Source organism: Cheilinus undulatus, linkage group 1 (genome assembly GCF_018320785.1).
Source record: "Cheilinus undulatus linkage group 1, ASM1832078v1, whole genome shotgun sequence".
Classification (NCBI taxonomy): domain Eukaryota; kingdom Metazoa; phylum Chordata; class Actinopteri; order Labriformes; family Labridae; genus Cheilinus; species Cheilinus undulatus.
This window is the reverse complement of record NC_054865.1, coordinates 55228894-55244072: the sequence shown is the minus strand read 5'-3', so window position 1 is coordinate 55244072 and position 15179 is coordinate 55228894. Positions and strand designations below refer to the sequence as shown.

Sequence of the window (15179 nt, the reverse complement as noted above, 5' to 3'; positions counted from 1 at the left end):
TTGGAAAGCTGTGATGAAAATTCCTTGCTCTGTTTAATGACACTTGAGAAATACTTAAAAACTGTCATTTTCACAAGAGGGGCTGATAATTTTGTCCTCATCTGTAAGTCACACACTAAAACTCGAGCTCGATATTAAATATTGACTCTCATCAGTCGTGAGTACTCACCATGGGTGTCTTGTACTTGTGGATCACCACTTCTTTAGTTTCAGGAACTATGCCGGTGCAAGAGACAAAACAAAGAATTCAAAGGCAGCAGGAACTCTCAATTTTTGAGAGCTTTGGGGTTTATACAGGGAACAACTTTAGAACAGGGTTTAAGATGGGAGGTGGGCCAAGAAGAGTCCACCGATCCAGTCAGCAGAGCCTTGAACTTTGGACACAGAGGGGGACCAGAGAAACCCACTCCTTTACTTTAAGGTTTTCCAGTTTTAGCGGGCTGATAAATATGCATCTTCCAACTAGAAAAACCTTTACATCTTAAATCAGTCAAAGAAAGACCTAGGTAACACTAATCTTTCTACATGTGAAGGCAAAGCCTTAAACATGAGCTCGTGACTGCTGGTGAGACGTTCATGGCCCACTAAATGAACAAATAAAACCACAAATGTCTTTTTTAAAGAGACAGCATAGGCAGTAAAGTTTCAAATATGAGAAAGGAAAAACAGAAGAAGAGAAAAGGACGACCTCCCATCCCGAGCCCCTACAACCCGTTCCCCTCCAGTGAACCAAGACTGAAAACACATCACAGAGAAGCAGCTACGAGAGGCCAAAACTGTGTGACCCCGGACCACGTCACCGTCCCCGGGACAAACTGACTTTTCATTAGTAACTGTGAAGCCGTAGCAGAGATGAGGAGGCTGAGATCTGGACAGATGAAGAGGAGGGAAGGGGGGCTGGGAAATGTTAAATCCCTCTGCTGACTCCCCCACAGTAATAACCGTCCCACCACAGATCTCCACATGCTGAGATACAGAGGCAGACTATCAGAGGAAGAGGACGATATGAGAGATGGAGTCTGGAGGTGAGCTCCAAAATGGTAAGCAGGTGATGAGGGAAGCAGAGGGAAAACTCAGTGATGATAAAGGAACAAAAAAAAATCAATGAAAAGGTCTGAGAGTGAGAATAGTTTGTGCATTGAATAAGAAAGGAGAAAGGTGACAACACTTTACCTGCTGGAGAATGAAGGTTTTCATAGTGGCAAAGATGAGGGCAACATTACAAAAGCAGCACAGAGACACGGCAGTAACCCAGCCCGGCACTCTGACCTCAAACATCTGCACCGTCACACTCTGAGTCGACTTTTCTGACTTCTTTAGACTGAAACCTAACAAACCTGCTCACACCTTTAAACACAGAAGAAGCCTGAGCAACAAAACAACCCTCTTTGCTCTATGAACTCCATGAAACTGCTTAGAGTACCTTTTCATCAAAGATGTGAGATATGCTGTTGGTCCATATAGCCCAGCTCTTCTTTATTGTATGAAATTAATGTTAAATTTCACTGTCAATGTTGATAAAAATTTGTTTTTTTACTATCCTGCCAAAGTTACTGAGCATTTTAAAAGCTAAAATAGTTGTTGTTTCTTGTCTTATGTTCAATCATTGACTTTATTTTCCAGAATCTGCTGATCATCGTAAAAAATAAAAAAAGAAGAATTTCACTCTAGGACTGCTGCTGTTATTTCTGGTTCTTCCTTGGAGTGTAAATGACCTGTTTTATTCTGATACGATACTCCTTCTAGGCGTAATTTCATCTACTAAAACTATGACTAAAAATTTTCGTCAACAGCCTTTTTTTCCATGACAAAAACTAGACTAAGACTAACAAAAACAGCTCTGAGATGACTAAAACTGACAAAAACTAAGTTTAGTTTTTGTCAAGATGACTAAAACTAGACTAAAATGTTATGTAGTTTTTGTTGGACATTAAAAATCTGTGATATTTCTCCACTGTGGTTAAATCTGTCAGAAAGCAATGCAGCTGTAGCTATTCTGACTCTCAGCTGTAGAAAGCAGGGACCCCAGGTTTGGCAGGGTGAAGAGAACAGTACGATGATTTGGTATCAGATTTAGGCAAGAAAATAAACACTTGGGCTAAAAGTAAAGACTAAAATGTTTCGACTAAAACTAAAAAGGGTAGAAATGACTAAATGGGACTAAAACTAAAAGACATTTCGTCTAAAGACTAAGACTAAAATTAAAAATAGCTGCCAAAACTGACACTGACACTGACCCCATCAGTATTTTGGACAACGATGTTATATCACAAAATCTGCCATGAGCGGATGCACCAAACAGTTCACTGGTCAGTGGCTTCTGCGTATGGGTGCCTGCTGTGCCAACTAGGGATGCAACGATTCGCCACTGTTGTCGACAATAATCGATGATGACTTCTATCGCTGCTGAATTTCATTGCAGATGATTTGTTTGTTGCGTCCGCGCACCTTTTTTTCATATGTTTGGAAAACGTTTGTTTTCTCAAGCTGAGATGCTTTGGAGTGAGCCATCTGTCATTCATACTATCTCTGTCAAGAGTTGCCGTGCTCAAAAGTTAACAGCTGACAGGAAAAGAAAACAGAGAAATGGCAGGGCCTGATGCAACATCTGCACGTCCTAAAAATGTGAAATTCTGGGTATATTTCACTCTCGACGGTTCAAAAAGCTTGTAAAATATGTAAAGCAGACCTTACATATCACGGGAGAACATCAGCAATGTGTTTTTACTTTCTATGCCAGCAAACATTGGTCATCCACTGGTGATGTTGTCCCAACATAAATGTAACACTACAGTGCTGCAGACAGAACCAGACCCCTTTCCCTTTTTATTTCTAACTCAATAGCATCACGTTATGGTGGCATTTTTTTTTCCTCATCACATTTTCCACCTCTGACATTAACATGCTACAGAGGGAGTGATGCATGCCATCTCTTTCACTACATAACATTTAAACAGCGGAGCAAACTTTGACCAACATACATAATTAAAGACAAAAATGTAGCGTAAAATGAAAGTTTAATTTTATGAGTAATAAAGTGTTATTAATAGATTTTTGAAAGAAAAACTCAGACTTATTGTCTTTATTTTTGGTTCATATGTGTTTTTAAGCACATCAAAGTTATTTTTTTAGCTTTTAGTTAAAAACAAAAACTGAGATTTAATTGAAATATGGCATGCTGCAATTTTCAAATCACATAAGGTGAAATATTTCTTTAAGCTGAAATTTGTGTCAAAATACCAGTTTAGAACTTTTTTGCAGCAGGGATGTTATGCATTACATAGCATGCAATCATTCTAGTGCCGTATCTTTAAAATAGTGCACAAAAACACAATTTTCTTAATTTTTGTATGTTTTTCTTATTAAATATGAGAATTATATAAAAATGATCATTCCCTTTGATACAACAGTTCATATCAAATGCGCAAAATGAGTAAAAAAAAAAAAATCACAATTTGATATTCTAAAAAAATTTTTATGCCCTAGTGTGATCTAATACTGTGTTGGTTATCATACAGAATGAATTATTGCTCATTTACGTTGTAAAATGCATTAGATGCAGAATTGCAATCAAAATATTGGGGAAAAAAAACGCAATTAGATTATTTTTTCCAGCCCTAATCGACAACAGGAATAGTCGTTAGTTGCATCCCTAGAACCAGCTGAGCTAAACCGCTGCCCAAAGCTGCAGATTTAAGAAAAATGTACTCACACAGGATGAACTGGTGTTTTATTCTGGACTACTTTCAACTGTGGATTGTTACATCTTTACAGGTATTTTTATTTCTCATCTTACCCTTCTTCAATAATGGCCTTTAATGATGAGTTGTATATCTTCTGTTAGAAAAAGGACCAACATTAACTCTTATGATGGGTCATTTTTAACTAATGCCTAGTAGTAAAATTTCTACCTAAGGAGAAGAGTGTGTGGCTCCTGTTTTATGCTGCACTCTCCCTCATAAAGCGTGTCCCTGAATGAACTGTCGCTCGCTCTAAAGCTACCATACGACTGTAGGAACGGCTCATCTTCTGAAGAATTCATCACTCTGTTAATCACCTTCAGACTTCGCTGTCTGGTTGTCCCTCGAGGAGAGCAAGCATCCAATTTAGTGAACCCTTATTAGCTCTCGTCAACACATTTGCCATGAAGCTGAGTTACTGCCGTGCCGAGTACAGGCCTAGAATCAATAGATGGTGTAATTACCAAATTCCTCCAGGACAAAGACTCCCTTCACTGTATTGCACTTTTTAATGTGACTCAGCTCTATGAAAACCTAAAAACAAACAAAAAACAAACAAAACAAGACAGAACATTATTAACTCAACAACACTGGATGAAAAGTAAACACTTCATATTGAAAAATTAACCATGTTAAACTTGTTTTATTCAGTATGAAAGGTCAAAATAAAACAACTACACATGGAGTGCAAGCTTTAACAGCTAATCAAAGGAAAAGAAAAGCACACTATGAGAAGTTTCCATGATCAAACGCATACATGGGCGACGGTTAAATGAGGAGAAATGCTTTTAGTCTGCTCAAAGCTAATTCAACATGTTTCATCAATAAAGAGTCAAAGAAGTGGAAAATTTATCAGAATATTTGAATGTAGACATCAAAAAGTAGATCAAGAAACACATTTCTACTGATGCTCAGAGATGCAGAATGGCCCATATGATGCATACATGGAAGTTCCATAAAAAATGTAGACAAGGACACAAAATTAGGGTTGCCAAACAGCTACAAGAGTAAAAAGAAAAGATAGAGAAAAACAAAAAAGGAAAAACCCATTAAGATGTAACTGCTAAAAAGCAAACACAGCAGAGGTTGTGTACCTTCCGCTCCTTGCAGGGGGAGAGAGCATGGGAGAGAAATGGTTTGGATTATTATCGGACAGAAGAGCACAAACACTCGACGACACTCCGAGAGGGCGCTATCCACAGGAGCCTCGTACCGATTCAAAATCAAGAATCTAGCTACCAGAGCCAATATTTCAAGAAAAAAAAAATCACAAGCCCCAAAAAACCAGGAAGTATGAGGGGAAAAAAGAGGGCTAGAGGTTTGACTAGGGTATTGAGATCTGGATTCACCTTTGGTTTCCTGGACTTTTAACATCTCAGTCCCCCAGAGCCCTCCATGCCTCCTCCTCCAGCAACAACGGCTGGCACCAACACCACCGCACCGCGCACACAGCAGAACAGGTAAATGAGGGCAGTCACTGATGGACAGGTAAACCCGGCTACAACATGTGAAGTCAACGCTGACACCTGGTCACAGTGAACACGACCGAGCACCCGCTATCTCTGATCCTGACGTTAACATAGTAGAAATAAACCAAGGCTTAATGAGGTCATAGACTGGGTTAGAGAAGTGGACATAGCCTACTGGTCAGGCAAGCAGCTGTTTTAAAGGCAGCTCCACTGGTTGCATAAAGAGGTCAGACTGCAGGTTTTGTGTGATTTTTGTCACCTAGCCTGCAGGACTGATTCAAATGTCTGCTTTTGCGGACGGCATGTTTAAATTTGCCTTTTTGATCCCATACAGCTCAGAAAAACATCACAATACCTTTGAAATAACATAATTTATGTCTGATTTGACAATTTAAAGTTTATGTTGGAATAAACTGACCTTTTATGGTTTTAATGCATTCATACCTTTCACACAATGTCACACAAATGTTGACATTGCCCCCTGTAGGGCAAAAAAGGCTCTCCTCTGCAGCACATTATGGTAAAATTGACCATCTTGGTTGCCACTTAAGTGTTTTAACCAGTTTTATTTTCATTTCTTAATGTAAGAAAGCTAATCTTCCACTGAATGCACTAACCAATGAGGAGACAAGATTGGGTTGTACTTCTATAGCAGTACTTACCAACCGTTTAACCCTGGAGCCCCCCACCACATGTACCTAAGAACCCCCCCCCAGGACCCAAGAGAGAAGAAAAAGTGACACACTGCCATCAAAAATTAACACAGATTTTAATAATTTGACTGATAAAACCCTAAAAAGGGCCTTTTCTTATCAAAACACCTCTGTGTAAACTACTTTATAAGTGCTTTATTTTGGTTTTACTCAATATTTGCAAATCTAATTTTGGCAGCCTCAGAGCAGACAAAGCCTTGCTCCCCCCTAAGATCTTTGGTGCCCCCCCAGGGGGTCCTGGACCCCAGGTTGGGAACCAGTGTTCTATAGAACCTCATCAGAGAAAGAATACCCAAAATGGAGCAAAATCTGGATTGATGCCATTCAACTCTCTGTAGGTTAAAAGAGACAGGAGTGCTAAAAAAGACTGCCTTTTTTATTGACAATAGTGGGCCTGAACAATGGTTGACAGCTGACAACGATCCTCATAGCAGCATAAACTAGCTAGTGTTTGTTAATTATTATTCAGGTATGCTTTACCATAGAAAAACAGCACCAGTATTCACCAAAACACATCATAATACATAAAACTGCCCGCACATTTTTAGATTTTCATCCTGGTGGCCGAATAAGGAGAAGGATTCTCCACTATAGTAGATAAACTGGGATGAAGACATCACCGAAGCAAAGTTTTGGCTGGAAATTTGCTAATTTCTGTGTCTCCAAAGTGTGTGACAAGTGCTGTATAATTGTCCAGAATGAATCATTTAAATTAATATTTGTCAGTTTTCCTAGAGTTAGCAGTGGATGTACATGTTTCACCTGAAGAGAGGAAGATTTAAAGTGCTGCAGCTCCACATAGTGTTCAAAGGTAGCTGCCAATGGCCAAAGAAGTGTTTTTCATCTCAAGGCCTCATGACTGTCAGTGCAGACAATAATGAATAAGGAGGACCTTAAAAATTATGTCTTTCCCCCAAATCTTAAAACAAAAGAAAACATTTTCATATTCATTCACAAACATCAGGAAATGAACTTCCACTTATGCTAAGGTCAGACTACGTGTTACAAGCACCAGTCAAGCCAACTCTGGTAGATGTGGGGTTTTTTTTACTCTGAATTACAGACAAGCCAGCGCTAGCCTTGGATGATCAACATCCTGTCCTTCTTAAGAGGTCACTTCTTTTTACTAGAGCCAAACAGCCGCCAACAAACCCAAAGCTGACCCCACAGCTATGTCCACTTCTTTCACAGTCTATGACTGAGTGAGATGAAATCCTGAGCACAGCTGAGGTGACACCAATTAACTAAAAAATCTGAAACTATTCATGAAGCTGTTTCATTCTCATATTCTAACGTCGGTTCTAGAGGTTCAAATAAAAAAGAGGGCTCTAATAATGTGGCTCTCTCGTGAAGCTGCTTCATTTCAGGTCGATTGTATTCGGTTTGGGTGGTAATGGAAAATGTGGCACTCCACTTTTAACAATGTTACGCTTGAAAAAATTTACTCCAGGCAAAAACCCCAAGATAGAAAAAGCAGAAGCTGCCATGTCCAAGTTAAAGGGTCGGTTCACCCAATTTTTTTATAAAAATGTTTATCAGGCTGTGCAGAAGGTTATTTTTTTGTTTAGGAAAAGAGAATAATTAAATGATCAAAAAGGCTCATGAGAATTTACTTTTTTATCATGAGAGACTCTGAGCTAAAAACACAAAGACAGTAAATCAGACTGTTATTTTAAATCACTTATTATTCACTTGTTACTCAGCAGACACAACTCTGATTAACATTTTTGAACTTCTGTGACTCTAAGTCTCAATTCGCTTCCTTACAGCTCTGTGCTTCTCTCAAACAAAACCCTGGCATAAGTTCTTCCATGCTCAAAGTTTCCAAAAATTTTCAACAATGCATATTTAGTTAATTGAATATGTTGCCATTTGGGGCAGGATGGGACCAAAACACCTGATATAAAAAAAGAAAAGGGACAAAACTTTTAGTTTTATACCCTCTTTCCCCAATATTATGTGTCAATTTTTGCAAATTTTCCAGAGAACTTGTGAAATTAATTCATTATCATGGGAAAAGTAGCTATTTATTGCAAGAAGAGGAGATAAATTAGTTGAAATATTTATCAAACATCTAAATTTACCCAATTTCACAGTAAAACAGGGTAAAATAGAAGGTACTGATGCATGTCCAATAAGGATTTCAGGACTTTGCCAACATTTTCTTTCAGAAACCTAGTCGCGACCCACTGAAATCTGCCTCCCGACCCACCAGTTGAGAACACTGGTCCACACTGTCTATGCAGCCCTGAGTAACTCAGCCCATCCAGTTTTCCCTAAATAAAAGTTTTAAGACTCACTATGGATTCTAAGGGAAGCCTGACCCGACATAGCTGCTTACTTAAATTTCAGTAATGTAGTCTACTTTAGGGACGGTTCATCATACAGATGCATTCATCTAGGGTGAATATCAACAACTGATGACTGGCACAGACAATAAAGATGGCAGGATCTATCGTCTGTTTAACATCACTGATCGGTGTCATGGTTTAACAAGTGACCATGTTAACTGGTGACTATATGAAAGTGTCTGGTTAACACAGATATTGAAAACTTCCAAGAACCTTCTTAGGTTAAGGTGACATATTTGACCCCTTTAAGATGAGTTTATATCGGTCTCAGAGGTCCCTGAAACATGCCTATGAAGTTTGTTGCTGAAAAAACACTCCAGTATTTGATTTTTGCATGTCTAAAAACCCCCTCTGTCTCAGCCCTGCTCAGAGCGAGCTGTTTCTGTGTCTGTGGCTTTAAATGTTAATGAGCTGTCTGACTCCACCCCTAGATTCCGCCCTCCTCAGGAAATGAATGTGGCTTAATGGGTGTGGCTCTCCTGATCCTAAGGATCAGGAGAGGAGGTGGAGCTTTCTTCCAAGTGGGGAGTGCCAACCTAACCCGGGGGTGGAGCTAACTCCCCACATAACATCATGAGGGGAAATCTGAGGACTGCTTGTTTCAGCACACATTTTCTGAAAGGTGGAGAACGATAAGGAAAGGGGAATGGATTTTTCTTTTACTTTACGGGATTGTGGACAGGCCAGGGGCACATATTTTTGTTAGAAAAGCCTGCAAAAGTGATTTATGCATAATATGTCCTGTTTAATTGTGGGCAGTTTTTATTTTGAACTAAAAAGACAGAGCTTTTACTTTGAAATGCATACTGACAGAGCATGACCGCTCATTCAGTGGCTTTAGAGTGGACTGCACTTACTGTTGTTTATGATGCGTTAATTTAAAGCATTTAGCGAGTTCAGACGCATCACTGCTCTTATAGGCTGTGCTGTGAAGAAAAGGAGGGCGCATGCTTTACATTCACTAAACCAGTGGTTCTCAACCTTAGGGCCGGGACCCCGCTGGGGGTGCGAAACACTTAGAGGGGTCGCCAGATGCCTTCCAAAAAATACAGAATATTGTTGAAATATTTCAAATGGTATGTTTTACCTATTTTTCCTAAAATATATATGCATAAAATTAGTTACATTTAAAATAAAGGCATGTTCATTTGGTGAGATGTACGGTCTAAGCAAAATAAAGTCTAAAAAAATTCTTAATGTGAGTCCGCACATAGCTATTCTTGAATTTGCAACACCCTCAGGTATGGTGGGGGGTTATATTTTGGGACTCCTGGTTTAAAAAGTTTGAGAAACCCTGCACTACACCAAAGAAAGAATGCAAGACATCATGTGGCACAGTAGTTCTTTAATTTTGATTATCTTGTTATTACTATCATGGGAAGCTGAATTGATAATCAAGGCTGTAACCCGGCGTACACGTAGTACACCGCAGAGCTGATATGAGGTATAAACCATGCTTAAATGGAAAGATTTCTCTGGTTTTGGTTGAACCGACCCTTAAATTACTCTCCTTTTTTTAATCAGTTCAGTGGATCTGATAAGAAACACTGCTTCCGTTCTGAAGCCGATGAACAAGTAAAAACTGCTGCAATAAGTTCCTAAACTTTGAGCATATTTACTCCTCAGACAAACAAACAGCACCAGTTTCTTCCTGTCACAAGAAACCAAACTACCAACATGGGTGTGAAACAACACAGGACAATGTTCAAGGGTCCAAACTTAAAATGTGGGAGTTGCTATCAAATAGCCAATTATTAATGAAAAGTCTTTGCTCAAGGTCATCCGTTTTACCACTGATGCACAACAAACACACGGGTACACTCACACACATTAACACTTCCTCTCCTCACACACAGTAAATGAAGAATGAGGTTTGAGCACCACGGATGTCAAAATAAAACTGTGTGGGAGAGAGTGTTAATATTGTTTAGGGGAATGCATGCATATGAACACACACGCACAAACACACAAACTGAAAAAAGCAAATCATAAAAAGCAAAAGCACAAACAGGAACTCTTCCTCTAAAGGGAAACGTCAGGTACAAGTGAAAGCCAATCAAACATGTCATCTGTTTAACATTTTGACCAGTTAGATTATTTCAGTGACGATAGAGGAAGAAGTCACAGGATGAGAGGAAGTGAGGCAAATGGGAGAGATGGGCAGAAAGTTGGACAGAAGGAGGGATGAACCGTCATGGGTGAGTTCTTATTTTCATGCCCTTGTGTGAGATGAGAGGCTCTTTCTCTGCTGCTGTGGTACTGGCATCTTACCTGGCTGTGCATGAATTTAAGGTTGATTCCTTCCAGTGTGACCTGCAGCAGTCCACCTTCACCAGTTTTCATGTCCTGGACCGGGAACTCTCCACCCAGCTCTGGGCCTGCAGGAAACATTATCCCAGTTAAGATAAAAAAATACGGAAACTCTGATTCTGTAGATTTTTATTTCACGACTGACAGACTTCAAAATATGGAAGAAGATTAGGGCCACTGAAAAAAAAAATTGAGATTTAATTGGTTTTTTGACTTGTGAAAAAAAGGTCTAAATTCTGAGATTAAAGTCAGAACTCTGAGAAAAAAAAAGTCTGAACTCTGACTTTAAGTCAAAATTCTGACTTTAATCTCAAAAATCTGATTTCAATCTCTCAACTCAGAATTCTGACTTTTTTCTCACAAGTAAAAAAAAACATTGCATCTCAATTTTTTTTCAGTGGCACTAATTCTCTTGCATATCAAAATGACACAATTTAAGCAGGTGACAAAAAAAGAAAACAAACTTGGACTCATCTAAATCCCATAATTCATCCTCACCTGGTTTGATGCTTTGCTGTCTTGCTGCAGCTCTTTCCATACTGTCTTTAACACAGTAATAAAGTTCACGACACTGGAACAGAGATTTTAAAAGAAAGTTAGTTGAATTGTCTGGTCAACCTCCCAATCATCAGGATTCCCAACACTGCAGCTCCTCACCTTTTTGGTATAGAACTTGTTGAGCTGTGTTTCTTGGCCGTTGCGTCTCCAGAGACACAACACCTTGGTCTTGGGGCAGTACGTCATATTGATGAGCTTTTCGTACCACCAGCGCTCATAAACTGTGCCGATGTTGCTGCGCAGAACTATACAATCATCACAAACCTACAACAATTAAGGGAAAGGTTAATTATCCATTTAGATAAGCTAGCCATACTCTCTAAAGCGTATTTGAAAACTATGCATCAGGCTTTCTGAATGCACGGTAGGTGCAGTATTAGAAAAAGTAACACAACAGTGACCAACAAAAAACACATATGAGCTTAATTTTAGCTCTTAGATCTGATAGACATATTCTGGGCTCTGTGTACCTCCATGAAAAAGATGTCTCCTGTGGTATCAGTGCCGGCGTGAACAACAAATGTTTGCTTCTTGATGTGACGGCTTCCACTGGGCCTGATGGCAAGCTCACGTCCGTTCTAAAAATTAAGTTCAGGATAAAAAATTACAAAGCATGCACGGAAATTTATCAAAGGGGATTAAAAAAAGAGAAAGATAATCACCATCTGGGCCAGTTTGTCCAGTGTCTCATTGATCTCTTGGCTGTATGTCAGGCCGATGTGAGACTTCCCCATCAGACGCCTCACCTTCTTCCTGATGTCATTTTTGTTCAACTAGACAAACAAAGAACAGACGTTGAAGGAAAAAAATGATACATTTGTGCAGTTATAAAAACAAACATGTTATCTGATGATTAAAAATTATAAACAGGCCTCCGTACTTTCATCATCAGCATGTATGCAATCATGTTATGCAGCAGGGTGGCCAGCAGTCTGTCTTCATCATCCTCCAGACGCTTGCGATCATGTTCCCCTAGTGACAAATATCTAAGAAGAAAAATAAGAAACAGAAGAGCAGAGGAGAATTAAGACAGTTGAATGTGAAAAGAAGCTCCCATTGATTAATAATGTTAATATTTCAGTTAAAGAGATGGAATAAATATGAACCTTTCAATCATCTCCTGAGGTCCCTGGTCCATTCCCATGCTCTCACGCTCCAACATCACAGCGTCTAAAAAGGCGTCCTCCCAGAACTGCAGCTGGTCCCACAGCGTGGAGCGCTCCTTACCTGAACACATCAACACATCTACAATGTAGTCTCTAAAATCTGCAAAGCTGGAGGGTTCCATCAACAAAGATGAAACAATTCAACACAAGCCACTCTATGTGCAGCCACATGCGTGTTTTCTTTTAAATGCATTCATAAAAAAAGAAAAACAAGTTCAAGCCTTGTTTTCTTTGACACACAAATAAAAAAAACTGGGTTGGAAATCAACTTTTTTGTCTGCATGCCACTGTGGCTGGTCAACTGCAAAATCTTCGGGCTTTTTTCACTGCAGTATTGTGTAATGAGTTGTAAGATCAGAAAAGTTAACATCAATCAAGCAACTCTGCACAGATATGTTTCTACTATATAAATTATTATTAGCATGCTCTTTATTTTCTTCAAGCAGAAAAAAAATAATTTTACTTTTTCCAGTAAATAATTTGACACTGGTTTCAGCCTTCATCCCTGCCCTGTCCTCAAAGTCTGACTTTGCTGCACTAAACGTCTACTGCAAGGAAAGACCCAACAATGTGATGCTTTAAAATCCCACATTTCCATAATATAGGACTCAACCATTTATTGGTCACTCCAATTATTGGAAGCAGTGTTTGGCATTTAGACAACTATCTGTATTTTACTTTACTGATTTGCAGTAAAATAATCAGATAAAAGTGTACTACTTTGGCTTGACTGTCAGGTGCATCTTCCTCTCTGGCTGTTTTCACTCTGCACAGTCTCACCTCATGCCCCGCCTATAAAACCGTCTGATTGGCTGGATGTAACACACGCCTCTGTGCCGCTGACAGAGTGAGCATGCTCCGTGTTATTTCTTATGTCATCAGAGCTACTGCTAAACTGTTTATTTTGCTTTATTTTCTTCATCATGTCATTTTACTTTCCTCACATTTAGCACATTTTTGTGTATCTTAATAAATGCAATCAGCTCCAAATACTAGCTATCAGTCTTATGAACAAGTAATCATTGGTAGCCCCGAAAACTAATGTTGGCTTGCACCTTCAACAAGGAGACATATACAGTACTGTGCAGAACTTTAAGCCATGTTAAGGCCCAAATCTGAGGCTGAAGTAAGGCTTGTAATGGCGGGTAAGAGTACCATAAGGTAGGAGGGAGGATTGGCACAACCCAGGCCATGCTCTGGATGTCCTTGGGTATCACCAGGTGTGGGAAAACAATCAGTTGAAAAGCGTACTCTGTGTGCAGGTAGGAGGGTTGCCTCAAGCCACTGGTCATGCTATGGATGTCCCAAGGGACCACTGGTGGTCTCCAGGGGCGGAAAGGTCAAAACAAAAGAAACACTATGGAGCTTGATCAAGGCTGCTGAGAGACACGTCAATATGTGTCCAGTGTTAATTTTGGCAGCTATTTTTAATCTTAGTTTTAGTCTTTGGATGAAATGCATTTTAGTTTTAGTCACATTTTAGTCATTTCTATCCTTTTAGTTTTAGTCTAGTTTTAGTTGATAAAAAAATCAAAAACATTTTAGTCCAGTTTCAGATAATAAAAAGTCCTCACATTTTAGTCTTTTAGTCCAAGCATTTATTTTCTTGCCTGAATCTGGTACCAACCATGGTTGAGTTCTATGTACACTGCCAAACCTGGGGTCCCTGCTTTCTACAGCCAAGAGGCAGAACAGATACAGCTGCATTGTTTTTGTCAGATTTACCCACAGTGGAGAAATATCATGGATTTTGAATGTCTGACGAAAACTACATTACATTTTAGTCTAGTTTTAGTCATCTTGACGAAAACTAAGCTTAATTTTTGTCAGTTTTAGTCATGACAGATCTATTGTTTTTAGTCTAGTTTCTGTCAAAAAGGCTGTCAACAAACATTTCTAGTCATAGTTTTAGTTGACAAAATTAACATCGCATGTGTCAACCTCGATTCTAGCCATCCTCTCCAGCCCTGGGTTGTAGAACATCAGGTCCCGTGATGAATGCCTAGTGCCCTACATGCCTAAAATTTATTTTTGAACTGCTTTCAACTCTACTGCATTCATGGGGAAAACGTCAAAAACAAAGGATCATACATTTGTTTCTTTGAGTCAATATAAAACTACAAAAACACTTGTGTTATTGAGTTTCACTGTGTTGTTTCCATTCTTTCTATAATTAATTTAATCCACATTTACTTTGTTCCTGTTGTACTCTTGACGGCACAGATAATGTGAGACATCCGTGACTCTCAAAGGTTGAATAAAGGTTGAATAGAAATTAAAGTGGTTCACTAGTTTTAGTCGTGCAGAAAAATACAGTCAGAATGTCACACTGCACGCAGCTATGCATTAAATAGCCTACTTGCTGTGGAAAAACAATTTAGAAGACAGAGGTTTATATAAATAAAAACCCTACTTGATGAGGGATCTGCCACTGCCTTTAAGTGCTTCTATCCTTACTTTGGTCTCTGTGCTATCCTTGTGCTAAGGTCTTTTCCTTTTGCTGCTGTAAAGTTCAGTTTTTGTTTTACTCTCCTAGCCTGTCCTTTTGATAGTTATCAGGATAGCCATTAAAAAACCATAAATCTTTTATAACTGAGGATTAAACAATCAATTATCCTACTCTAAATGTTGGCAGTCATACTGGTTTAGTTTCTCCATTCTCATCATACAGCAGAAAATCATTGGAAACCTTCACATGGATTAATCTTATTTACCAGCTGGTGGCTTGTTTGATTGTGCTGCTCTCATGATTACTTCCCTAACAGACCTACAAAGCAACCTGCACTCATCTAATATGCAAACCCATTAAGTTTTGAGCCTCGGCCCACATGAAAATTAATGAGAAAACTTGGTGAAACCTGGGTGAGCTGAA

At 39.1% G+C, this 15179-nt stretch overlaps 1 protein-coding gene across 16 annotated transcripts in view; it reads right to left on the bottom strand.

Annotated features, from left to right (window-relative positions):
* madd (MAP-kinase activating death domain) overlaps positions 1–15179 on the bottom strand; it is a 93535-nt gene that overhangs the window by 6044 nt on the left and 72312 nt on the right. For 15 of the 16 annotated variants that reach the window (XM_041794450.1, XM_041794792.1, XM_041794518.1 and 12 more), the window contains 9 exons: positions 12248–12368; positions 12022–12127; positions 11804–11914; positions 11612–11719; positions 11241–11405; positions 11082–11154; positions 10545–10651; positions 4205–4274; positions 170–216 (listed from right to left, as the gene is read on the bottom strand). In XM_041794450.1, the coding sequence (XP_041650384.1) occupies positions 170–216; positions 4205–4274; positions 10545–10651; positions 11082–11154; positions 11241–11405; positions 11612–11719; positions 11804–11914; positions 12022–12127; positions 12248–12368 (908 nt within the window). The remainder of the gene's footprint in view (positions 1–169; positions 217–4204; positions 4275–10544; positions 10652–11081; positions 11155–11240; positions 11406–11611; positions 11720–11803; positions 11915–12021; positions 12128–12247; positions 12369–15179) is intronic. The other variant, XM_041795128.1, reaches the window with a different exon arrangement.